Raw genomic sequence first — 25,966 nt, 5'->3', positions numbered from 1 at the left:
TGGAATCAACTTAACTACAAGAAGAAGACGGGAACTTCGACGCTCTGTCGCACAGAGGACTGAAGCCAATCTCCCCTGTGGTCAGGGAGTGACCACCTTGCTAACGCAAGCACCATCCAGCGAATCAACATCTGCTTTGCCGCCGCCTCCCGCCGGAGCCCGAGCCCAGAGACTGACAAGACCTGGACCTCCAGACCTCTCACTGCCCGATCCACAGTCCCTGAAAAGAAGGAACCCGTGGAGGCACCGAGACACGTGGAGCCAGCCATCTTGAAAAGACCACGACAAGCTGCAAGCGCGACAACCGAGGCTCCCTCCAAGTTGTGCTTTGGGACCTGAGAAGCCCAACACCCGAGCAGCATCTGCACCAAAGGTGAGCCCTCCAGCATCTCCACGATCTGCGTGGGGCCCCTCTGCATTTTGCCACTCGACGCGCCTAACCAGTTGCTGGCCCGTTGGCTGGTGGCCATCTTGGCGATGAACTTCAAGAACTACACCACTGGTCTGGTTGCTCCAGACTGGCCCTTGCTCCCCTCCAAAGGAGCAGTCCCTCTGACCTTGCTGGTCAGAACCATCAGCTTATTTCGTTTTCCACAACAATTGCTTTTGCCAAGGCTTGTTTGCTTCGATCAAGTCGCCGACACCGCCGACAGCGAGAGCCTGCATGGGACAGCTCGTGAACCGACTCCTGGACGTCGTCGACCTTCAGGGACCACGTGGCTGCGGAGACAAGCTGCACCTTTCCTCCTGTTTGCACCCGACATCGCCTGGTACCCACCTGGTGCCACGCTGGTCACTGGCTAGTGACTGTGAACACTGTCCCCTCTGCTTACAGGTCTTCTACAACTCTGATCCACTCTGGGATCCACCGCATCTCTTCCGGACCGACCGCCTGCAGCATCTTTGTCTTCAGGCTCCATTGAACAAATAGAAGAAACCCGACGCACTTCGAGACCTATGCACCCGCTTCCTGTGGGTGAGGTAAAGCTGGCACTCCGGTGCCCAAGTGTAGAGTAACATCTCTAGTGTCTGTGTTTCCAATCTTAAGTTCATAGTCCACCCGGAAGATCCTTTTTGCAGTAACTTTGTAACTTTTACGCACCCATTGAAAACCTATGGGAGCACGCGTGTGACTATTTGCTCTGCACACGCAACCCGTGGACCTCCTGGTCACTAACTAAAGTTAGCTCCTTGTAGGCCCAGCGATTCTAGAGGCCCTAGGCCTTTTCCCTTTTCTGTTTGTGGTACTTATACCACTATTTTAGTATATGGTTCGAGTGGCCACCAGGGCCTATCCATATAAAGTGCAACTTCTGTGTATTCTAACGTATTCTTGTTTAACGATTTGTGCTCCTGTGCTCATAAAGAGTCTAGGGGATACTTTGAGAAATAAATACATATATATTTTCAATATATATCTGTGTGGTGTCCTTTCATTGGTATAAAAGGGGGTTACATTTGGTAAAACAGCCTGCTTAACACGTTTCACGAGTTTAGCCTCAAAGACTGCTTAGCCTACGCTCCCACTAGGGCAGCTGGTCCGAAAAGGTTGACTTACAACCACACCATAAGGGTTGCTTGGCATGGTACAAGGTGGTCACTTTAACTAGTGAACATCATATACCAGGCCAACTTCTCACATTCACTCACTACACTGGGTTTCTTTAATGCACTGAGCTGCCTCGCGGCATTGCACTTCCTCATTCCAATGTCATCTTCCACTGCTTCACTGGACTCTAAGGGCCGGCTTCAGCAGTAGTGGGGCCCTGTGCAACAGTGTTTGTTGATGCCCCCCGATGACCACCTCTGCCATGGAATCCCTCACCACCACCCTTTAACAGTGCCTCTCAAGTCTCCATAACCATTCTCTCTCAGATGCATTTAATTAGTTTTATTGTGTCACTCATACCAAAGTAGGGTGTCAGAGCACTTTACATCACACACATTACAGAGATACAATCAATCATACGTGTGTAAATTACTGTATAGGAAATGTTACATAAGCTAGAGGACTACATGGTGAAGGGGTCACATGACAACCATACTAGTATGCAGGATAGTTTAATAGTGATTCGCCTGCAGAAGGACAAACTCAGAATTTAAAATGCAACACCATGGTTTGGGGTTTTCTTTAATAATCAGAATTAATTTCTATCCAAATGAACCATTTTTGCAACATTAGAATAATCAAAGACTGGGAAAAAACCACAAGGCTCTAATTTACACCTTGTAGTTTGTATGCAGCTCTTTGAAGACGGTTAATAACTCACTGTTCTATGTTAGGATTTTAACTCATAAACTGCATGTAACAAAAGGATCTCTCTGTCCAAAGCAGAAACCCACTGACGTATTTACATTATAGGCACTTTCCGATCCGCATGGTACATGTTCTTTGCAGCAGACACGCTAATCCTCTGCGTCACCTTACCATGAGTCAAAACTTCCACAAGACAAAACTCCAATTTCTCTCTAGGAAGAACATTATTCACTGGAGTTATCTTGATATGTTGCCTAAAATTGCTGGAGGCCAGGAACATGGCAGCAAGTGCTTTTAAAATTATAATATACTCGCAAACACGACTCCCCCACCCGTAGGCAGTGCCCGGTGCGGTCGCACCGGTCGCATCGCCCTAGAGAAGGCCTTGAGTGAGCTCAGAAACATGACGTAGGTTTAAGTGAAAACATAGGCGCCCCTCCGCCTCCCCAGGTGTGGCTGGTTATGGTCAGAGTGACTGGATTGCATATTTACCTTCCACTCTGCAACGGCCGGCGTTAGATTTTCAGGGTGGTCTGTAACTGGCTGCTGTGACAAATTGGTCTACCTCTGGAAAGGGCAGTTTGTGAAATATGACTCGGAGCTCTTACTGCCTCGCGGATCTTACAGCCAGCACTGAAGGCTCATGAGATGCTCTGCTGCCCCCTGCTGGTGCTGCCTGGTCGGTGCACGTCGGGCTGTCATCCGATGCAGCCTTCTAGTTTTGCTAAATCATCCCCATTTCCCTTCTTTATTTATTCCGGCTTTATTTTTAGTTTACATTTTCCTTTTCTCTACCCAATCATATTAGTTTAATTTCTCACTTGCTTTCTTTTCGTTCTCTGGCTTTCCCCCTTCCCTCCTTTCTTTTGTTATTATTTTCTTCTTTTATCTCTCCTAGTCTTCATTGCTTCCTCTCTCTATTCCCTTGCTTCTTTCCCTCACTCTCTCACCCCTACTTCCTTCCGTACTTCCTACCTTCCAACTCTTATATTTTCTTTTCTTCCCTCTGGTCACTTCTTTCCCTCCTTTTACCTTCCCACTCGCTCTTTCCTTTCGTCTCCGCTTTCTCAGTGCATTCTTTCCTTCATTTGTTACCTTCTCCCTTCTTTTTCATCATCACTGGTTTCTCTCGTCTCCTCTCATCTCCTTTCTTTTCCTCTACTCTCCTCTCTTTTCTTTTCTTTTCCCTTCCTTTCGTCTCCCCTTACTTCTCCCCTCCCTACCACTAATTCCTCCTCCTTCCATTCCTTCGGTCCATCCCCTCTTCTTTTCACGCCTCCACATCTTTCCTTGATTGCTTCATGGCATGCCTACCATTTGCACTTTCCTATCCTCCCTTCCTTCCCTTCTTCTCTTCCTACCTCACCGTTCCCCATACATTCTTCACTCGCTACCCTTCCTCCACCCTTTCTGTCGCTATTCTTCTCACCTTCTTCACGTACTTCCGCCTTATTCCCTACCAGGTGCCACTGCTTCCCATCATCTCCCCTCGTCTTCCCTTACCACCTCCCCTCCTCTTCATTCTACTGTTCTTCCCTTCCTTCTTCATTTCCCTCCCTCCTCCTGCCTCTGCACCAGCCCTTCTAGCCGCCTGCTGGCCAATACCAGATATCTGACTGACTTCGCCCCAGCCCTTCTAACATTTCAGCGGTGCCCTATCAAACCATCACGGTCAATGGATAGTACAAAGATTGACTCAATAGATGCACACAAATGATGCACGCAAAGGATGACACTGCACGGGGCCCACGTGAACAGCGCCAGCTGCACAGACGGCCTCCTAACTGCACCAACGTCGCTGTTCCTGAAAGATGCGCTATTTATGCCATGTCTGAACTGGGGTGGCGTAGTGGGCAAAAGAACGATGGATTTAACCCAGATCTCTTGACTGGGGGAGAATGTCTGCATTGTCAGCATTCCGTCCATCATTTGTTTGTTGTAACGCTATTTATGCTTTAGCCATCTTATATTCTAAGAATTAGCTGCAAGCCTGCATCACACGTACCACTCCTGAGAAATACCAGTACGACCCATGACACTCATAGAAGTATGGTATGCACCAGTGAGAAGTACCGGTGTCATCCCATTAAAAGGATCAATGCCCTGCTGAGAGGTGCTACTATCACCACATATCGGCCCTACTCATGAGAGGCCCGGGAAATGGGACGGATTTCCCTCACCGTGGGAATTGCCACTAACAAGGGTCTAAAATATGGCAACTTTTCTGACAGTCCTGTTGAGAAGCGCTGGCATCACCCAAGTAAAGGGGCAACGACCTGCTGAAAATGCTATATTATTCCATTAAAAGGATGCCCTTCTGAGATGTGCCTGGGTCACTTGTTAAACGTATAGCAGCCGTGATGAGAACTGCCACTGCCCCCCATTAAAAGTGTAGCAGCTCTGAGAGGTATTGGTATCACCCTATTAAAAGTGGAGCGGTTCAGCTGAGTGGTATCGGTATCAGCCCATTAAAAGTATATCATCTCTGCCGAGAGATATTCTTATCACCCCATTAAAAGTAGAGCGGCTCAGCTGAAAAGTATTAGTATCACCCCGTAAAAAGTGCATTCATTCTGTTGGAAGCCTTTGGTATCACCCTTCTGCTCTGCTGAAAAGTGCCAGGCTAATGCCATTAAAGTGTATCAGCTCTGCACAAGAGGTGTTGGTATCACCCCATTAAAAGTGGAGCAGCGCCTCTGGGGGGTCTATTGCTGCTGAGATGTACCAATATCACCCCTCTAGAAGTACAGAAGCAATGCCGAGAAGAACCGAGGTAGTCCAGCTAAGAATCCCGCAGCCTTGCACAGAGTTGCCTGCAATGCACTGCAGTTCATCTGAGAAGTACTGGCACAATCCCATTAAAAGCATGGCAGCCTGTCGGGAAGAGCTGCTAAAAGTACTGGCACTGCCTCATTAAAAGAACAGAAGCCCATCGGAGAGGTGAAGGCACTGTGCCAGGGGATGTATCAGCGATCTGTTCAAAAGTACAGATACTATTCCATTACATAAGAAAAGTGTCAACATTTAGAGTCTCCACACAAAGCTCTTCCCATCAGTGCACCTGTGTTACGCTTAACCTGTGTGTGTGCCACTGTCGCGTGCCAGAGGCCTACACACCAGGAACACGCAGGATAGGTCAAGACCGGAGAAGACTCTTGAGGGGGGCACCCCGCATTCTGAGCACTGCACGTACTATGCGTGATGCATCACGCACCTGCCATATTATGCAAATGAGGGCTGCTCTGTCTTGAAATCACCCTAAGTGGGTAACGGTGTGTGGGGGGGGGGGGGGTCTGCAAGGCGCCAGCAGTATCGGTTGCATGTTGTACCATGTTAGTCGATATTTGTATAGCTGAGCATTCGCCAATGACCTGGCCTCTTAGCGCTATGTGCACTTAGATCACGATTCCTCTCAACGGAGGGTGCCCACGTGAGGGTGGGGGGACTGGGGGGCTAGGGGGTTGAGGAACAGTAGCCGACTTGCTCCCAGGCTCGCTCTCCATTTTTTTTTTTAAACGTGTCATTCCCCTGGAGGGCAAGTCGCCCCTGGCACCTGCCGCCCTGCCCGACCAATTTTAGCTTCTCTCCCTACTCACCTTCAACTTCGTCAAAACAGAAATACATAGACATGAAAAGAAAACAAAACAAAAAACAAAAGCAGACACAATTTTGCTCATCAAGGGAAAGGGATAACCTTTTAGCGAAGAAAAGAAGTAAAAAAAATCAGACACCGGCCCCTTCAGAAGTGGTGATGGGGGCTGAGTGCGATAGGGGACGGCGGGTGTCCACTCTGACCTCATCCACCGCGCTCCCCTCCCCCTCCGCTCAGGTTTTAAAGGGAGAGCAGAGAGACATTGACAAGCAAGGGAAATTGCAATAGAATGTGTCACAGTGTTTAATGCTGTGCCGCCCACTTTCAGGCAACTGTAAGTTTAAGGAAGGAGAGTCTTTGGGCAAGCAGAGTTTTTTTTTCTCAATGGAAAAGATGTGACTCAAGATGTGTCATCTTTTAAAAAAAAACACACACATACACACACAGAGGACTTGCTTTCTTTCGCCACTTGTATATAAAGCCCCAATATGAGGTGGTGTGAGTTCACATGCACACACTCCCTGGCGCGCGCACACTGGTTTGGCACTGGTGCCAGAGGGGTCCAGGGTTTTTTCGGGTTTTGGGGGGCACTTTTTTTTCTACCTCAGACCCCAATTCCACTTGCGAAACAGCACAGGTGGAGCAAACTTGGAGAGGAGGAAAAGTTGAAGAAAGAGCTACTGACAGACCAACACACCTCGTGGCCCCTCGACTGGCCAAGGGTCCTGGCCACCACAAGTCGGGTGCAAAAGGCAAGCTAGCAAACAGAAGAGGACCAGGGGAGAAGAACCTGCAAGGAAGGACCACATTTTTACATTTAAAGCATTCCAGGAAAATATGAAAAGTAAGTCTTACTTTTTCACTTTTTTATTCGCGAAATGTTGCTTTTTTCAAGAAATGTTGCTCTTTTCTGCAAAAATTATTTTCTTCATTTTATGCCTACATTTCTCTTTCTTGAGTTGTTATTCTTTCGGCTGTGTGCCTGCGTCTATAATTGAGGGGCAAGTGGGGAGTCTGCCACGGTTTTTTTTGGGGGGGGGGGGGGTGATGGGCCATTCATGTTCAGCACAGGTCTGTGTGAAAGGGTGCATGTATCTTGCAATGGAGGGGTTGAAGTTCTCTCTGACTGGCACTTACAGTACCACTCAGCAAGAGGGCGCTGGAGTGAGACTCCAGGGTCTGTGCCAACCAGGGATACTTAAACTCCTTTAAGGGCAGTGTGGCCATCGAATCTGAGTAAGTGAGTAACACTCCTGTCCAAGGTGTGAGCATCACACCTAATGAGTGACACTAGCGCAGCAAATGCGCTCATGGCAGTCCCCAAACCTTCCATAGAGCGCAGCGGTGGGGAGAGACAGTGCTTCCCAGGGTTCCAAGAAAACCAAACAAAACATATTTGGCAGTCTAGAGCAAAGGTTGTGTGCCAAAACAAACGCCCCGAGGATGGGAAGTGAAGCCTGAAGCGGGGCTTGTTCTGCAGCAAGATGTACTCTCAGCAAGCTGCACGCGCAGAGGTTGTGTTGGGGAGGGGGCGTGTCTGTATGCACGCACGACCCATTCCATTTGACGGATCTTGTCAAATGAATGGATACATAGGGGTTGCTCATTCTCTAAGTTTAATGTGCTTGGCTGAGGGTCCCACAAAGGGGCGAAATGTTCTGATAGAAGAAGATTTATAGAAGTGGAACTTTCGGCCAAATTCATCTCGTCAACAAGGAATGTTCTGTGCAGACAGCACGTGTAATGTAGATAACATTCCTCAGTGTAACACTAGGCGTGCGTGCGTCTTGGCAGATATGGCAGCCCGCGCGCTGGGAGCTAGCGATGTGCCCAGGATCACACAGATTGGTCAAATGAGAAACACATGGTTAAAAGTAATGGCTCTTGTTGCGCAGCAGCCCGTTCCTTGTACCGCGCCGGCAGCTTGCCAAAGGCCACTTTTGAAATAGAAGCCCGTGGAAGCAGTCAGCTCATATTCAAGACGTTTACAGACGCATAATATTCTGTTCCAAGCTTGGGAAAATGCGTGTTGTTCTGTCGGCTCTTGTAAAGGGCACTGCTGGTCTAACAAGGCTCCAGGGAAGGCTGTTCACACCGGAGCTCTCAGAAAGAAAGCATTTTTCTGACAGCAGCCAGCAGCCAAGCCATGGTCTCTTAAACGGTGCAAGGGGAATACAGTTATGAGGACACTGTAAGAGGATCCGTGTTTGCACAGGGAGGCCCTGTAGTGAAACCTTCGTCATGGGGAATGTTCTATTAGGACCTCGAGAATGCAAACTATCTTATTATCTTACAAGGCGTTACAGACTTGGAATACTCTTGTAACAAGGCCTTACAGAGTGGGGTTGTTGTAACGGCTCTAAAAGGGGGGATATTTCAGAACAGCAGTGTTCAGTTAACAAGAACCGAGGACCTGGATGTTCCGATAACAAGAGGTCTCCAGGCAGACATGTTTGCATTGTATCAGCCAGACTCAGCATGGAAGAGACCTAAGAGTTAAATCTCTTAGAATGAAAATGTTCTCATCAAGAGAGATCCTAAAAGTGAAATGTTCTGATAAAACATGTGATGAAGTCCCCTCACCCGAACATTATACGGATACTGCAAGCAAAAGAGGAGATCCATGACCATGGAGAGGAATGAGGCCAAAGGCCGAATGATGTCATGGAACTCTGAGGCGACTTTCTATATCCCTATAATGCACGACAGGGTACATTATAGGGATACGCACCGTTATCCTTTGCAAAAACCTCTTCAATCCTCGCTGTGGTCCTCCTCCGTATGAAAGAGATTGGATGTTTGCAGAGATGAAAAAGTGGAATCTGTAGAGCAAAATTAAACACACCAAAAAGCAGTTCGGTATATGTTGCAGAAAGATATTAGAATAAGTTTAATATGTACGTTTATTTAAAAAAAAGTTGTAGCTTAGAATTTATAGAACCATGCAGAAAGATTCTATAATTACGTAAGACATGCACAAAATAAACATGTTGCCATAAATATTGCCTTTTTGCTGATCAATGGTGATCTAGAAAAACACAGTAGAAAGACAAACATGTTTTGTTTTCACTGTTTAAACTATGCTCCCTGCCCTGCGTTTCCCCATGGCTGCTGGCAGTAGGCATTGTGATGTCAGAACTCAACTATAATACGTTTTCACAGTTGAGCAGTTATGTCATTTCTTTATTACAGGTGACTACAGACATCACAAATAGCCTGTAATACGAGAATTAGAAGCAGGATTTTATACAGCAATGGCTGGCTTTTATGTATTCTATGAGTTCCTAGAATGGAAATGTACTTATAATAATTGCTCCTAGAATAGAAAAGTTCTGACAATGTGAACCCTTACATTGGGCAAGTTCTGCTCCCTTGACCTTTTCAAATGGAAATGTTGTGATCATTAGAACTCGGAGAGATGGCGCGTTTTGATAATAATAACCTATGGAATATTAATGAATTGGTAATGAGGGCCCGTAAAAAGCAACATTTGTCTAAAACATCTTAGAAGCAGTAGTACAAGGGGCTCTCAGATGGGCAATGCTGTTCTAGCAAACACCCCAGAAGCAGAATCTTCGGTCTCGGGCTGGTCAAAAATAAATGTACCATTGACAAAAGCTCCCAGAAGGAGGGTGTTCAGAGGATGGGAGCTCTTCCAAGAAGGCTGTCCTAGTCAATGGAGCCCATGGGTGGGTAGACCCGTCAAGCCCTTCCCACATTGGAAATGTAGACAGGGCTGTCCTCATAAGAGGGGTTGTTTGGAAAGAAAGTGTCCTCACAATCTCATAGTAAAGCTCATAAAAGAGGACTGTTCCTGAAAGAGCTGCTTATGGAGGAAGATGTATCTGTGGTGAGTGCTCAGCAGAGGAGAACTGTTCTTAATCGACGGAGACATAGAAGTCGACTGTTCTTCGAGCACTTTTCTGAAAAGGCCATGCTCGTAGCCAGAGCCTTCTTCAAGGCCGCAGTGTTCAGGAAGTGCACTTACCGAAGTGGAAAGGGCTTCTAAATACGGCCTTCAAAGGAGGTTTTATTTTTATTTGCAAGTCTGCATTTATTTATTCGCACCCTATTCACCCTTCGACAAGAAATGCAGTGCATAGTACATACAAACGGATTGGTTTTTAGCTTAAAAAGGGCACGGAGACAGAGGGGTCAACCTTTGGTATGTACTGGTCACACTTCAGTAACATACATGTCTCGGTGATAGATTGTGGGGCCTAGTGTTGATATGCACCTGCATGTAGAAGGAGCCAAAGACATGTGCATAATGGTCATGAAGAAGTCAACTTAAGCTTACTACACCCACGTGCACATAGAATGGCGCCAAAAAGGCATGCAGAGGGCAATGCTGCTTCAAATTATAGCCAGCCGCTGAAGCGACGCAATGGGCAACCATCTGCCCCAACAGGAAGAAACAAAGAGCAGTGCCCTGTGGCACACGCTGCCCTGCGCGAGATGCTCCGTATGGACGTTATGATACTGGATATTTGTACAGTGCAGCACCTGCCAATAACTCGGCTTCTAGGAGCTTTGTGGAGTGTGGCTTGATTCAGCCAGAGGCAGCTCTCCAGTGTGGGATTCTGTGTGAACCATAGGACTATGCCATGTAATCTGTCACTGGCCAAGGCATCAGTCCATCCTAACCATGACTATGTCACATTCACAAGCGGGCATACAAGAAGTGCTATACAAGTGCACACAATGCAATATGTAATTGTAGTGCCTAAAAAGCGCAAACCTAGCCACGAAGGTGGAGCGATACACTATGCGGAGTGAGTACTGGGAGGCCCAGAGAGAAGAGGTAGAGTGGAGAACAGGACTGCTAGTAGGGCACAGGAGGGTAAGGAGAGAGTGTGCCTGTGACACGAGTCCAGTGGCTGAAGGGTTACATAGGGTACCTTGAAGAGAAAGCTGCAGACCCAGGGAGGCCTGTGGTGTCGCTGCCACAGGCTCAGTCCCACGGCTGCAGGGTCTCACAGGGTACCTTGAAGGGGACACATAGACCCAGGGAGGCCTGTGGTGTCGCTGCCACAGGTTCGGTCCCATGGCTGGAGGGTCCCACAGGGTACCTTGAAGGGAAAGCTGCAGACCCAGTGATGCCTGTGGTGTCGCTGCCACAGGTTCGGTCCCATGGCTGGAGGGTCCCACAGGGTACCTTGAAGAGAAAGCTGCAGACCCAGGGAGGCCTGTGGTGTCGCTGCCACAGGCTCAGTCCCATGGCTGGAGGGTCTCACAGGGTACCTTGAAGGGAAAGCTGCAGACCCAGGGAGGCCTGTGGTGTCACTGCCACAGGCTCGGTCCCATGGCTGGAGGGTCTCACAGGGTACCTTGAAAGGAAAGCTGCAGACCCAGGTAGGCCTGTGGTGTCGCTGCCACAGGCTCAGTCCCATGGCTGGACGGTCTCACAGGGTACCTTGAAGGGGACACACAGACCCAGGGAGGCCTGTGGTGTCACTGCCACAGGCTCAGTCCCATGGCTGGAGGGTCTCACAGGGTACCTTGAAGGGAAAGCTGCAGACCCAGGTAGGCCTGTGGTGGCGCTGCCACAGGCTCAGTCCCATGGCTGGAGGGTCTCACAGGGTACCTTGAAGGGAAAGCTGCAGACCCAGGTAGGCCTGTGGTGTCGCTGCCACAGGTTCGGTCCCATGGCTGGAGGGTCTCACAGGGTACCTTGAAGGGGACGCACAGACCCAGGGAGGCCTGTGGTGTCACTGCCACAGGCTCGGTCCCATGGCTGGAGGGTCTCACAGGGTACCTTGAAAGGAAAGCTGCAGACCCAGGTAGGCCTGTGGTGTCGCTGCCACAGGCTCAGTCCCACGGCTGGACGGTCTCACAGGGTACCTTGAAGGGAAAGCTGCAGACCCAGGTAGGCCTATGGTGTCGCTGCCACAGGTTCGGTCCCATGGCTGGAGGGTCTCACAGGGTACCTTGAAGGGGACGCACAGACCCAGGGAGGCCTGTGGTGTCACTGCCACAGGCTCGGTCCCATGGCTGGAGGGTCTCACAGGGTACCTTGAAAGGAAAGCTGCAGACCCAGGTAGGCCTGTGGTGTCGCTGCCACAGGCTCAGTCCCATGGCTGGACGGTCTCACAGGGTACCTTGAAGGGAAAGCTGCAGACCCAGGGAGGCCTGTGGTGTCGCTGCCACAGGCTCGGTCCCATGGCTGGACGGTCTCACAGTGTACCTTGAAGAGAAAGCTGCAGACCCAGGGAGGACTGTGGTGTCGCTTCCACAGGCTTGTCCCATGGCTGGACGGTCTCACAGGGTACCTTGAAGGGAAAGCTGCAGACCCAGGGAGGCCTGTGGTATCGCTGCCACAGGCTCGGTCCCATTGCTGGAGGGTCTCACAGGGTACCTTGAAAGGAAAGCTGCAGACCCAGGTAGGCCTGTGGTGTCGCTGCCACAGGCTCGGTCCCATGGCTGGAGGGTCTCACAGCGTACCTTGAAGGGAAATCTGCAGACCCAGGGAGGCCTGTGGTGTCGCTGCCACAGGCTCGGTCCCATGGCTGGACGGTCTCACAGTGTACCTTGAAGAGAAAGCTGCAGACCAAGGGAGGCCTGTGGTGTCGCTTCCACAGGCTTGTCCCATGGCTGGAGGGTCTCACAGGGTACCTTGAAGGGAAAGCTGCAGACCCAGGGAGGCCTGTGGTGTCGCTGCCACAGGCTCAGTCCCATGGCTGGAGGGTCTCACAGGGTACCTTGAAGGGAAAGCTGCAGACCCAGGTAGGCCTGTGGTGGCGCTGCCACAGGCTCAGTCCCATGGCTGGAGGGTCTCACAGGGTACCTTGAAGGGAAAGCTGCAGACCCAGGGAGGCCTGTGGTGTCGCTGCCACAGGCTCGGTCCCATGGCTGGAGGGTCTCACAGGGTACCTTGAAGAGAAAGCTGCAGACCCAGGGAGGCCTGTGGTGTCGCTGCCACAGGCTCGGTCCCATTGCTGGAGGGTCTCACAGGGTACCTTGAAAGGAAAGCTGCAGACCCAGGTAGGCCTGTGGTGTCGCTGCCACAGGCTCGGTCCCATGGCTGGAGGGTCTCACAGCGTACCTTGAAGGGAAAGCTGCAGACCCAGGGAGGCCTGTGGTGTCGCTGCCACAGGCTCGGTCCCATGGCTGGAGGGTCTCACAGGGTACCTTGAAGGGGACGCACAGACCCAGGGAGGCATGTGGTGTCGCTGCCACAGGCTCGGTCCCATGGCTGGAGGGTCTCACAGGGTACCTTGAAAGGAAAGCTGCAGACCCAGGTAGGCCTGTGGTGTCGCTGCCACAGGCTCGGTCCCATGGCTGGAGGGTCTCACAGCGTACCTTGAAAGGAAAGCTGCAGACCCAGGTAGGCCTGTGGTGTCGCTACCACAGGCTCGGTCCCATGGCTGGAGGGTCTCACAGGGTACGTTTAAGGGAAAGCTGCAGACCCAGGGAGGCCTGTGGTGTCGCTGCCACAGGCTCGGTCCCATGGCTGGAGGGTCTCAAAGGGTACCTTGAAGGGAAAGCTGCAGACCCCAGGGAGGCCTGTGGTGTCGCTGCCACAGGTTCGGTCCCATGGCTGGAGGGTCTCACAGGGTACCTTGAAGGGAAAGCTGCAGACCCAGGTAGGCCTGTGGTGGCGCTGCCACAGGTTTCGGTCCCATGGCTGGAGGGTCTCACAGGGTACCTTGAAGGGAAAGCTGCAGACCCAGGGAGGCCTGTGGTGTCGCTGCCACAGGCTCGGTCCCATGGCTGGAGGGTCTCACAGGGTACCTTGAAGGGGACGCACAGACCCAGGGAGGCCTGTGGTGTCGCTGCCACAGGCTCGGTTCCATGGCTGGAGGGTCTCACAGGGTACCTTGAAGGGAAAGCTGCAGACCCAGGGAGGCCTGTGGTGTCGCTGCCACAGGCTCGGTCCCATGGCTGGAGGGTCTCACAGGGTACCTTGAAAGGAAAGCTGCAGACCCAGGTAGGCCTGTGGTGTCGCTGCCACAGGCTCGGTCCCATGGCTGGAGGGTCTCACAGCGTACCTTGAAAGGAAAGCTGCAGACCCAGGTAGGCCTGTGGTGTCGCTACCACAGGCTCGGTCCCATGGCTGGAGGGTCTCACAGGGTACGTTTAAGGGAAAGCTGCAGACCCAGGGAGGCCTGTGGTGTCGCTGCCACAGGCTCGGTCCCATGGCTGGAGGGTCTCAAAGGGTACCTTGAAGGGAAAGCTGCAGACCCCAGGGAGGCCTGTGGTGTCGCTGCCACAGGTTCGGTCCCATGGCTGGAGGGTCTCACAGGGTACCTTGAAGGGAAAGCTGCAGACCCAGGTAGGCCTGTGGTAGCGCTGCCACAGGTTTCGGTCCCATGGCTGGAGGGTCTCACAGGGTACCTTGAAGGGAAAGCTGCAGACCCAGGGAGGCCTGTGGTGTCGCTGCCACAGGCTCGGTCCCATGGCTGGAGGGTCTCACAGGGTACCTTGAAGGGGACGCACAGACCCAGGGAGGCCTGTGGTGTCGCTGCCACAGGTTCGGTCCCATGGCTGGAGGGTCCCACAGGGTACCTTGAAGGGAAAGCTGCAGACCCAGGGAGGCCTGTGGTGTCACTGCCACAGGCTCGGTCCCATGGCTGGAGGGTCCCACAGGGTACCTTGAAGGGAAAGCTGCAGACCCAGGGAGGCCTGTGGTGTCGCTGCCACAGGCTCGGCCCCATGGCTGAAGGGTTACATAGGGTACCTTGAAGGGAAAGCTGCAGACCCAGGGAGGCCTGTGGTGTCGCTGCCACAGGCTCGGTCCCATGGCTGGAGGGTCTCACAGGGTACCTTGAAAGGAAAGCTGCAGACCCAGGTAGGCCTGTGGTGTCGCTGCCACAGGCTCGGTCCCATGGCTGGAGGGTCTCACAGCGTACCTTGAAAGGAAAGCTGCAGACCCAGGTAGGCCTGTGGTGTCGCTACCACAGGCTCGGTCCCATGGCTGGAGGGTCTCACAGGGTACGTTTAAGGGAAAGCTGCAGACCCAGGGAGGCCTGTGGTGTCGCTGCCACAGGCTCGGTCCCATGGCTGGAGGGTCTCAAAGGGTACCTTGAAGGGAAAGCTGCAGACCCAGGAAGGCCTGTGGTGTCGCTGCCACAGGCTCGGTCCCATGGCTGGAGGGTCTCACAGGGTACCTTGAAGGGAAAGCTGCAGACCCAGGGAGGCCTGTGGTGTCGCTGCCACAGGCTCGCAGCCGGCCTGGCTTTCTTCGTCCGCCTGCAGTCTGTGTGGTTCACATGGATGGATGGTCGGCCGAACAAGACCTCTTTATAAACGGAATCCCCTCCGACCAGATGTCCTCGGGAGCGGCTGCTTTATAACAGAAAGTTTGAGGTGTTTATAGCGGTTTTAGCGCGGGATTGTTCTTCTAGTAGCAGCTCATAGAGCGCCAATGTGCTCATAAGAGAGGTTCACGCGAGGTTAGGCTCCCATAACAGGGGCTCTTGTTATATGCAATATGTTTTATTGCTGATGGGGTTAATAAACTCCCACTCTGCTAATCCCAGGTGGGGTTTATAACACTGCATCTATTCTCTCGAGTCTGTAACTTTCGATGGTTCTTGCAACCCAGACAAGCACCTTGGGGCAGCGCCTTCGACGCACTTTTTGTCCTCCTTCGCTTGTGAGTGAGACATTGTTAAAATGTTACCCCTCTGCACAGTGCACGCTACAAACAGAACGGTGCTTAAATATTAAATGTTATTTGTTCCTCGCCTCCCTCCAAAGAACAGCTGAGCCAGGCCTGCTGAGTGTCAAACTTCTGAACTGTGGGACATGCGGAAATTTCCACAGCAGACACTCTCCCCACTGGGTTTGTTTACTGCCACTGAAGGTGCTTCACTCACTGAGCTACCCTTCTGCTATTGGTAATGCGGTCAGCAGATCACTCATGCATCTTTTTACAAGGACCACGCCTTGTACTGAACTGTCTTACTCGGACTGACACCCTTCCAACTAACGGCACATATCTGAAGCAGGTATACAACCTACTGAGCTATCTTTCTGGGAGTCGCACGTGTGATGCGAAGATTGCATAGACATCTTTGCCATAGGCACTAAGCATGCTGATTTGCTATACTGGGACTGAAGATAGATTACATACCGATGACTGATGCATGCGTGCAACCCACTGTGCTATATTTCTGGCATTGGAACCTGTTACTTCTAGATTACATTCACATTCTTGCAGTAGACAGCGGACACCGAGAGCTTTTACTAAGACTGAAATGTGTGGCCTTCAGTGTAGGTATTCGCATCTGCAGTAGGTGCACCACCCACCGAGCTGTCTTGCTGCCTTTAGAACTGGTGGCCTTCCCATTGCAGCTCTCATCTGCCTGGCCAGGCTCCTTCAGTGGTCTCTGCAGAGCTCCCAGACTGCCCTACACAGAGCATGGCATTGCCTTCAGCCATCTCTACGCCCCTCCCCCTCCAGGGCCTGCAGACTGCCCCAATGTGAATAGCCTGGGAAGAGTTTGAAAAGCTCGGACCTGCCTGATGTCTCCCTTCCTGACTAGACCCAGTGGGTGGCGGCCTCTGTCATTTCCTCCCTCCAGCCGTTGTAGGAGACTCTGAGACTTGGTCATTGTGGTTTCTCAAGGGTAAAAGTTTCCCATACTGTAAAGCCTTTATTTTTGTTATGATGGTCATGATGGAATTTGGCTGTTGTGGAAAAGAGGGAACCACTTCAGATTGTCTGCGCCTCCACCTCCCTCTCCGCCCTCCCCACCCTCTTGCTGCATCCCTTTCTCTTACCTCACTTCTGGCTCTGGTGAAAATAAGTGCACCCTTTCCTGTCGCTGTCTGTTTTCCATGTCTTTTCTCCTCCCACCTCTATAATTTCCTGCCCTCTTCTCTCATTCCTCGTCTCCCCCCTGCCTCGCTCCCTCCTAATATCTCACTCCACCAGACACTCTCTTCCTCAACTACTCCTTCTACTACTTCCTGACCCCACAAGTCATGCCCCAGAGCTGTCCCTGTAGGAGCTGGAGTGAGGGGCCTGTCACTGATTACACTGAGCGAGCCGAGGGGCCTATCACTGATTACACTGAGCGAACTGCGGTGCCTGTCACTGACTACACTGAACGAGCTGAGGGGCCTGTCACTGACTACACTGAGCGAGCTGAGGGGCCTGTCACTGACTACACTGAGCGAGCCGAGGGGCGTGTCACTGATTACACTGAGCGAGAATAGGGGCCTATCACTGATTACACTGAACGAGCTTAGGGGCCTATCACTGATTACACCGAGCGAGCCGAGGGGCCTGTCACTGATTACACTGAGCGAGCCGAGGGGCCTATCACTGATTACACTGAGCGAGCCGAGGGGCCTATCACTGATTACACTGAGCGAGCCGAGGGGCCTATCACTGATTACACTGAGCGAGAATAGGGGCCTATCACTGATTACACTGAGCGAGCCGAGGGGCCTATCACTGATTACACTGAGCGAGAATAGGGGCCTATCACTGATTACACTGAACGAGCTGAGGGGCCTATCACTGATTACACCGAGCGAGCCGAGGGGCCTATCACTGATTACACTGAACGAGCCGAGGGGCCTATCACTGATTACACTGAGCGAGCCGAGGGGCGTGTCACTGATTACACTGAGCGAGCCAAGGGGCCTGTTACTGATTACACTGAGCGAGGCGAGCTGAGGGGCCTGTTACTGATTACACTAAGAAAGCTGAGGGTACTGTCACTGATTTCACCCAGGGAGGTGAGAGGGCCTGTCACTGATTGTATTGGGAGGTGAGAGGGGCTGTCCCTGATTGTATTGAGGGGTGAGGGGCCTCTCCCTGATTGTATTGAGGGGTGAGGGGCTTGTCCCTGATTGCATTGGGAGGGGAGGGTCTGTCCCTTATTTGCATTGGGAAGTGAGGGGGCCTGTCCATGATTGCATTGGGAGGTGAGGGGCCTGTGGAGGATTACACTGGCAGGTGAGGGACCTGTCCCTGATTACACTGGGAGGTGCGGGGCCTGTCCCTTATTACACTGGGAGGTGAGGGGCCTGTCCCTTATTACACTGGGAGGTGAGGAGCCTGTCCTTAATTGCACAGTGGGAGGAGTCTCTCTGCTTACACTCTTTGAGACGAGGGGCCTGTCCCTGATTACAGCCATGAAGGTGAGGGGCCTGTCCCTGATTACAGCCAGGGAGGTGAGGGGCCTGTCCTTGATTACAGCCATGAAGGTGAGGGGCCTGTCCCTGATTACAGCCAGGGAGATGAGGGGCCTGTCCCTGATTACAGCCAGGGAGACGAGGGGCCTGTCCCTGATTACAGCCATGAAGGTGAGGGGCCTGTCCCTGATTACAGCCAGGGAGGTGAGGGGCCTGTCCTTGATTACAGCCATGAAGGTGAGGGGCCTGTCCCTGATTACAGCCAGGGAGATGAGGGGCCTGTCCCTGATTACAGCCATGAAGGTGAGGGGCCTGTCCCTGATTACAGCCAGGGAGGTGAGGGGCCTGTCCTTGATTACAGCCATGAAGGTGAGGGGCCTGTCCCTGATTACAGCCAGGGAGATGAGGGGCCTGTCCCTGATTACAGCCATGAAGGTGAGGGGCCTGTCCCTGATTACAGCCAGGGAGATGAGGGGCCTGTCCCTGATTACAGCCAGGTAGGAGATTCCACTCTGGGGAGATTGGTCCGGTGCCTGAATTCACTCAGTGGTGTTGAGAAGACTGTCATCGACTGCATTCTGGCAGGAGACAGAACTGTCCCTGATCATGCGCAGAGAGGTGAGATGCCTGACACTCATCACACTCGGGGGGGCGGGGACTGTCCCTGATCATGCGCAGAGAGGTGAGATGCCTGACACTCATCACACTCGGGGGGGCGGGGACTGTCCCTGATTGCTCTCCCTCTTTCAGTGTTTTCATGAAGAAACATCACATTCCTTCCTCTTTTTCTGTTGATCTTCATTATTTTCCCTGCGTTATCACTGCCTGCCAAGTCGGTGAAATGTTGTCAAGGTAAATATTATGACACGTACAGTGTCGGATACTGTTAGTACCTGTTGGTATTATGGCTGGATTAGGTTTCATGTGTAGTCTGCTGCCGCCAGTGGTTAGCGTGTTCTGCAACTGCTGTTGCTGGGATTCAGCTGCTGACGAAGCTACTGTCCCCTCCTCCAAGTGATGCACAAAGTTCTGAACTCGGAAAGGCACAGACAGGACTTGTGTGGTGGGGCTAGGGTGGTGCAAGAGGTCATTTGAGGTACTCAGAGGTAGACGTCGCTGTTGGGGCCCTCATCTGGAGAACTGAGGCAGCTTTTGAAGTGGTGTGAGGCTGATCAGTGGCTGTAGTGAACATTTTTGTGTTCAGTTCTGTAATATTCACTATTCAGAATATTCGTCTAGGCCTGGAGTCCTCAGGGTGAGTATTGCATTCAGTTCTGGAGGCCTCAATTGCAGTTGTGTGTCTTTTTTTAGAGCCCCACTGGTGACTATTGTGTCAAGCCATCTGAGCCTCATCTGAGTTGTAGACCGGTTCTGGACGCCCTATTTGAATTACTGTCAACCACTTCTGGAGGCCTCATCAGGAATAGTGTCTCTTGAGCTTGGACCCACATCTGTGGTACTGTGGGCAGTGCTGGGTGTTTAACAGAAAATCACTAATCTGGAATATTGTGTCTGGGTCTGGAGATAACATATGCATTTTTGGGACTGGTACTAGGAGGGTCATCTGACTACTGTGCCCAGGTCTGTGGGCATCATCTGTTGCATTGTTCCCAGTCCTGTTGACCAACTTTTTACCATTGTGTTCTAGATTTTGCATCTGCAGTGCTGTGTTCTGCTCTAGTAAGTTCATTTCCAGCATTATGTGCTGTGCAGTTCTGGAGTTTGCATCTCCAGTGCTGTGTCCTGCTCTAGTAACTTCATTTTCAGCATTATGTGCTGTGCAGTTCTAGATTTTGCATCTCCAGTGCTGTGTCCTGCTCTAGTGACTTCATTCCCAGCATTATGTGCAGTTCTAGAGTTTGCATCTGCAGTGCTGTGTCCTGCTCTAGTGACTTCATTCCCAGTATTATGTGCTGTGCAGTTCTAGAGTTTGCATCTCCAGTGCGGTGTCCTGCTCTAGTGACTTTATTCCCAGCATTATGTGCAGTTCTGGAGTTTGTATCTGTAGTGCAGTGTTCTGTTCCAGAGACTTCATTTTGAGCATTATGTGCAGTTCTGGAGTTTGTATCTGTAGTGCAGTGTTCTGTTCCAGAGACTTCATTTTGAGCATTACGTGCAGTTCTAGAGTTTGTATCTGTAGTGCAGTGTTCTGTTCCAGAGACTCCATTTTCAGTATTATGTGCTGTGCAGTTATAGAGTTTGCATCTGCAGTGCTGTATCCAGCACTAGTGACTTAATTCCCAGCATTCTGTGCAGTTTTAGAATTTGCATCTGCAGTGCTGTGTCCTGCTCTAGTGACTTCACTCCCAGCATTACGTGCAGTTCTAGAATTTGCATCTGCAGTGCTGTGTCCTGCTCTAGTGACTTCATTCCAGCATTATGTGCTGTGCAGTTCTAGAGTTTGCATCTGCAGTGCTGTGTCCTGCTCTAGTGACTTCATTCCAGCATTATGTGCTGTGCAGTTCTAGAGTTTGCATCTGCAGTGCTGTGTCCTGCTCTAGTGACTTCATTTCAGCATTATGTGCTGTGCAGTTCTAGATTTTGCATCTGCAGTGCTGTGTCCTGCTCTAGTGACTTCATTCCAGCATTATGTGCTGTGCAGTTCTAGAGTTTGCATCTGCAGTGCTGTGTCCTGCTCTAGTGACTTCATTCCAGCATTATGTGCTGTGCAGTTCTAGAGTTTGCATCTGCAGTGCTGTGTCCTGCTCTAGTGACTTCATTCCAGCATTATGTGCTGTGCAGTTCTAGAGTTTGCATCTGCAGTGCTGTGCCCTGCTCTAGTGACTTCATTCCAGCATTATGTGCTGTGTAGTTCTAGAGTTTGCATCTGCAGTGCTGTGTCCTGCTCTAGTGACTTCATTCCAGCATTATGTGCTGTGCAGTTCTAGAGTTTGCATCTGCAGTGCTGTGTCCTGCTCTAGTGACTTCATTCCAGCATTATGTGCTGTGTAGTTCTAGAATTTATCATGAGAACAGAAACATGAACACAGTGTTAAATGGTTGAATCTTCTTGTCCCTCGACGAGAAGGTGAGTATTCTAAACCTGTATGGGGGGGGGGGGGGAGGGGGGGATCTTGGACACAGAAGCAGCCAGGCTTCGGATATTCACAGGACAAGAGTTTGTTCTTTAGCTGACCGACCCCGCCCCAGCCCTAGCAGCATTTCAAAGACTCCAGCCTGCCAGGGAATCTCCCAGCCTGGCTCCTTTCAATGGATGCCGCCCTGGCCTCAAAACAGTAGGAACCCTGACGTGCTCGCTGTCAAACGTGCAGCCTTCGTTTTACAAGGGTGTTAAAAGTGGGCCGTTGATTTATGGCGCAATACTGTGTATACTGGGCTTTTTCTTGTCGTGTTTTACAGCCAGATGTGAAACTCCCAGATGTGCCTGTCCCGGCGGGCTGGTGCTGTACTAGCCCGCAGTGGGCTCAGCTCCAGCAACATTAAGAGAGGCTCGTCTGGAGTGCGGTGCCATTGGGATATGTTTTTTCAGGATGACCTTTAAGAACTGTTGGATCATTTTTCTATAACTGGTTACAACGTTCCTTGGTAATTCTAGATGATTCGCTATTCCAAATTCACACTCTATTCTAGTTGTCACTAATGCACGCAAGCCTTGCTATTACATGGGTTTCCCACCGCAGCGCCTTCGCTATAGCTTACTTCCCTGTTACCATTATTCCTCACTATTTCAAGGTTTGCTATTATAATAATCGTTCACTATTTAACATGTTCACTACTACGGTGATTCTTCACTATTACAAGGATCGCTATTACAAGGTTCTTCCAACATTACAGCTATGCACCATTATAATACTGCATCCCATTTTCAAAATGTCACTATTGCATTTTCTTTTATTATCCCAAAGATCCACCATTACAGCATTCACATTTGATTCTTCAAATTCACTATTACAACATTTCCTCATAATTCTGGTGATCACATTCACAAAGCTCCCTCATATTTCTAAAGGTTCACTATTACAAGGGGCTCATGATTTAAGAGTTCGGTTTTCAAAATATTATTTCAATTTTCCAGGATAAACTATAAAAAAATGCCTTCTCTATTCTGAGTTCGAAATTCTAGATTTCAAGCCATAATTGTAAGTTTTCACTAATACACAATATCTCCCTTAACCCAATAACCTTCACTAGTCTCGAATTCTCTCGAATATTGATGTCCTCTCGGCCGTGATATGGAATTATTTATTGTAATTATCCCTGGTATTTCAATGGTTAACCAATATGACGATTTCAAGTCTTAGATGTGCACTATTAGAAGACTCCTAATCTAAAATTCTGAAATTCATTATTTTACATATTTGCTATGTTCCCCAGTCATAAATGCCTTTATTGTTTCCCTTTGTGTCTCGCCCAGCTCACCCAATAAACCCCCCTCCCATGCCATTGTGCACTTTTGCACCCTCGCATCACTATTGCAATGGACGAGATCAGTCGTGAAAGGGCCCATTGGCCATGGTTTCAGTAGCCATCGTTAATTGGGTGCATTGTGATTACAGAGCCCTTTCGTGACAGACCCTGGCCTCTGAAAGGATAATAGGCCTTGACCAGGACCCTCGTGGCTGACTGCACCAGTCCTACGTGCCTTTCAAGTGCCTGGCTGGACACCCATCTAGCCTCCCAGTGGCTCATTCAGACTCTAAACAGGATTCATTGAAGCAGAAAGGGCCTCGGTTCACCTTTCCTGGACCCTCTGGCGTGTGTTTTGGATGTCGCTCTGGTTCAACCCGTTTGTTTTCTCAGCTCCTGAAACCTTGCAGATATGTCTCCTTCCCCATCCCCGCCGCCACTTGTTTTTGCGATGTACAGATCTTTACTGCTGAAAGCCTCTCGTCACTCACTTTAACAGCGTCTGCTGCAGCAGAATAAACAGCCCGAGGGTTTACTGGGCCGCCTCTTGGCCTCAGAACAGTTGAATCCCATTAGGAAGCCTGGTAACCGAAGACACATCGAGTCTAGTTGCTGGGTTTCTCTTGGAGACATCTTTTATTGAGTCTCACTTGTTGAGTTGTTGCCTCCAACTTGGCTAGTAGTTTCACAAGCACGCGATGACCAGAAGCAGGCGGCCTCTTGAGTCAGGGGCGCATCAGGGCAACATCCAGCACTGTAGGTGGTCAGACACCATCTGAAGCCTCAGCTCACAGCATGGGGGTCTCTCCCCACAGTTAGGGGCATCTTGGGACAGTACTGTACACTGGAAGTGTTAGATCATCCCCACCTGAAGCTTCAGCCCACAACAGTGTGATCTTTCCCCACAGGCCTGCAGTGCAGCTCAGACCCATCTCAAGTTTCACAGCAGGACACCGTCCACCTGAAGCTTTAGTCGCACACCGTCCATCTCAAGCTTCACCACAGGACACCTTCCACCTGAAGCTTTATTTGCATATCTTCCATCTCAAGCTTCACCGCAGGACGCCGTCCACCTGAAGTTTTAGTCGCACACCGTCCATCTCTAGCTTCACCACAGGACACCGTCCACCTGAAGCTTTAGTCAAACACCGTTCATCTCAAGCTTCACTGCTGGACACCGTCCACCTGAAGCTTTATTCGCACATTGTCCATCTCAAGCTTCACCACAGGACACCTTCCACCTGAAGCTTTATTCGCACATCGTCCATCTCAAGCTTCACCACAAGACACCTGAAACTTTAGTCGCACACCGTCTATCTCAAGCTTCACTGCTGGACGCCTTTCACCTGAATCTTTAGTCACACATCGTACATCCCAAGCTTCACTACAGGACACCTTCCACCTGAAGCTTTAGTCGCACACCGTCCATCTCAAGCTTCACCGTCGGACATGTCCACCTGAAGCTTTAGTCGCACATCGTCCATCTCAAGCTTCACCACAGGACACCTTCCACCTGAAACTTTAGTCACACACCGTCCATCTCAAGCTTCACCGCAGGACACCGTCCACCTGAACATTTAGTCAGACACTGTCCATCTCAAGCTTCACCGCAGGACACCATCTGCCTGAACATTTAGTCACACACCGTTCATCTCAAGCTTCACTGCAGGACACCGTCCACCTGAACATTTAGTCACACACCGTTCATCTCAAGCTTCACTGCAGGACACCGTCCACCTGAACATTTAGTCACACACCGTCCATCTCAAGCTTCACCGTAGGACACCATCCACCTGAACATTTAGTCGCACACCGTCCATCTCAAGCTTCACCGTCGGACATGTCCACCTGAAGCTTTAGTCGCACATCGTCCATCTCAAGCTTCACCACAGGACACCTTCCACCTGAAACTTTAGTCACACACCGTCCATCTCAAGCTTCACCGCAGGACACCGTCCACCTGAACATTTAGTCAGACACTGTCCATCTCAAGCTTCACCACAGGACACCATCTGCCTGAACATTTAGTCACACACCGTTCATCTCAAGCTTCACTGCAGGACACCGTCCATCTGAACATTTAGTCACACACCGTTCATCTCAAGCTTCACTGCAGGACACCGTCCACCTGAACATTTAGTCACACACCGTCCATCTCAAGCTTCACCGTAGGACACCATCCACCTGAACATTTAGTCGCACACCATCCATCTCAATCTTCACCGCAGGACGCCGTCCACCTGAAGCTTTAGTCGCACACCGTCCATCTCAAGCTTCACCACAGGACACCGTCCACCTGAAGCTTTAGTCGCACATCGTCCATCTCAAGCTTCCCCACAGAACACCTTCCACCTGAAGCTTTATTCGCACATCGTCCATCTCAAGCTTCCCCACAGGATGCCGTCCACCTGAACATTTAGTCACACACCGTCCATCTCAAGCATCACCGCAGGGCACCATCCACCTGAACATTTAGTCACACACCGTTCATCTCAAGCTTCACTGCAGGACACCGTCCACCCGAACATTTAGTCACACACCGTCCATCTCAAGCTTCACCGTAGGACACCATCCACCTGAACATTTAGTCGCACACCGTCCATCTCAAGCTTCATGTCAGACTCTGGTCAAGTAAAGTGTCAATCGAACATGTCCAGGTCAAGCTTCAGGGAGACAACATAAACCTCAAGCTTCATTGGGACACTGACTACCTCTAGCTTCAGTCAGACACCATCCATCTTAACCTTCATCCGGACGCTGACCACATCTAGCTTCAGTCAGACACCACCCATCTTAAGCTTCCTCCGGACACTGACCACCTCTAGCTTCAGTCAGACACCCTCCATCTTAAGCTTCATCCGGACACTGACCACCTCTAGCTTCAGTCAGACACCACCCATCTTAAGCTTCCTCCGGACACTGACCACCTCTAGCTTCAGTCAGACACAACCCATTTTAAGCTTCATCCAGACACTGACCACCTCTAGATTCAGTCAGACACCACCCATCTTAAGCTTTATCCACACACTGACCACCTCTAGCTTCAGTCAGACACCATCCATCTTAACCTTCATCCGGACATTGACCACATCTAGCTTCAGTCAGACACCATCCATCTCAAGCTTCATCCGGACACTGACCACCTCTAGCTTCAGTCAGACACCACCCATCTTAAGCTTCATCCGGAATCTGATCACCTCGAACTTCAATCAGACACCACCCATCTTAAGCTTCATCCGGACACTGACCACCTCTAGTTTCAGTCAGAGACCACCCATCTTAAGCTTCACTCTTGCATTGTCCATCTTTAGCTTCGGAAGGATGCTGCCCAACTCTAGCGTCAGTAAGACAGTCCAACGTTATGTGGATTTGTGCAGCACGCTAATCATCCATGAGGGTATCCAGTAAGCCTGGATGGAGTGAAAAAAAAACTCTGCAGTTCTACGCGGAGCTCTACAAGCAGCAGAGTGCATTAGATAAATGTCGATTGTGGTGATTTTCAGTGCCAGTTGGTTGTCCGCACTGTGCAATCATCGTAAATGGCATGCTGCACAGCGCAAGCGGGCGCAGCTTCCTTTTTGCCGCTCGAGTAGATTTTTACTCGAGCAGCAGCTTTCTCAACGCGAACAGACGGCTTCTCAACGCCAGCGGTTGCG

At 50.8% G+C, this 25,966-nt stretch overlaps 1 protein-coding gene across 1 annotated transcript in view; it reads left to right on the top strand.

The window, feature by feature from the left end:
• The first annotated feature begins 6,605 nt into the window (after positions 1 to 6,605).
• IL11 (interleukin 11) overlaps positions 6,606 to 25,966 on the top strand; it is a 38,872-nt gene continuing 19,511 nt past the window's right edge. The window contains exon 1 of the mRNA XM_085614369.1: positions 6,606 to 6,693. Coding sequence (XP_085470495.1) covers positions 6,687 to 6,693 — 7 coding nt within the window. The 5' untranslated portion in view covers positions 6,606 to 6,686. The remainder of the gene's footprint in view (positions 6,694 to 25,966) is intronic.

Source organism: Triturus cristatus, chromosome 7, assembly GCF_964204655.1.
Source record: "Triturus cristatus chromosome 7, aTriCri1.1, whole genome shotgun sequence".
NCBI classification, from domain to species: Eukaryota; Metazoa; Chordata; class Amphibia; order Caudata; family Salamandridae; genus Triturus; species Triturus cristatus.
This window is presented reverse-complemented; position numbering and strand designations above follow the sequence as displayed.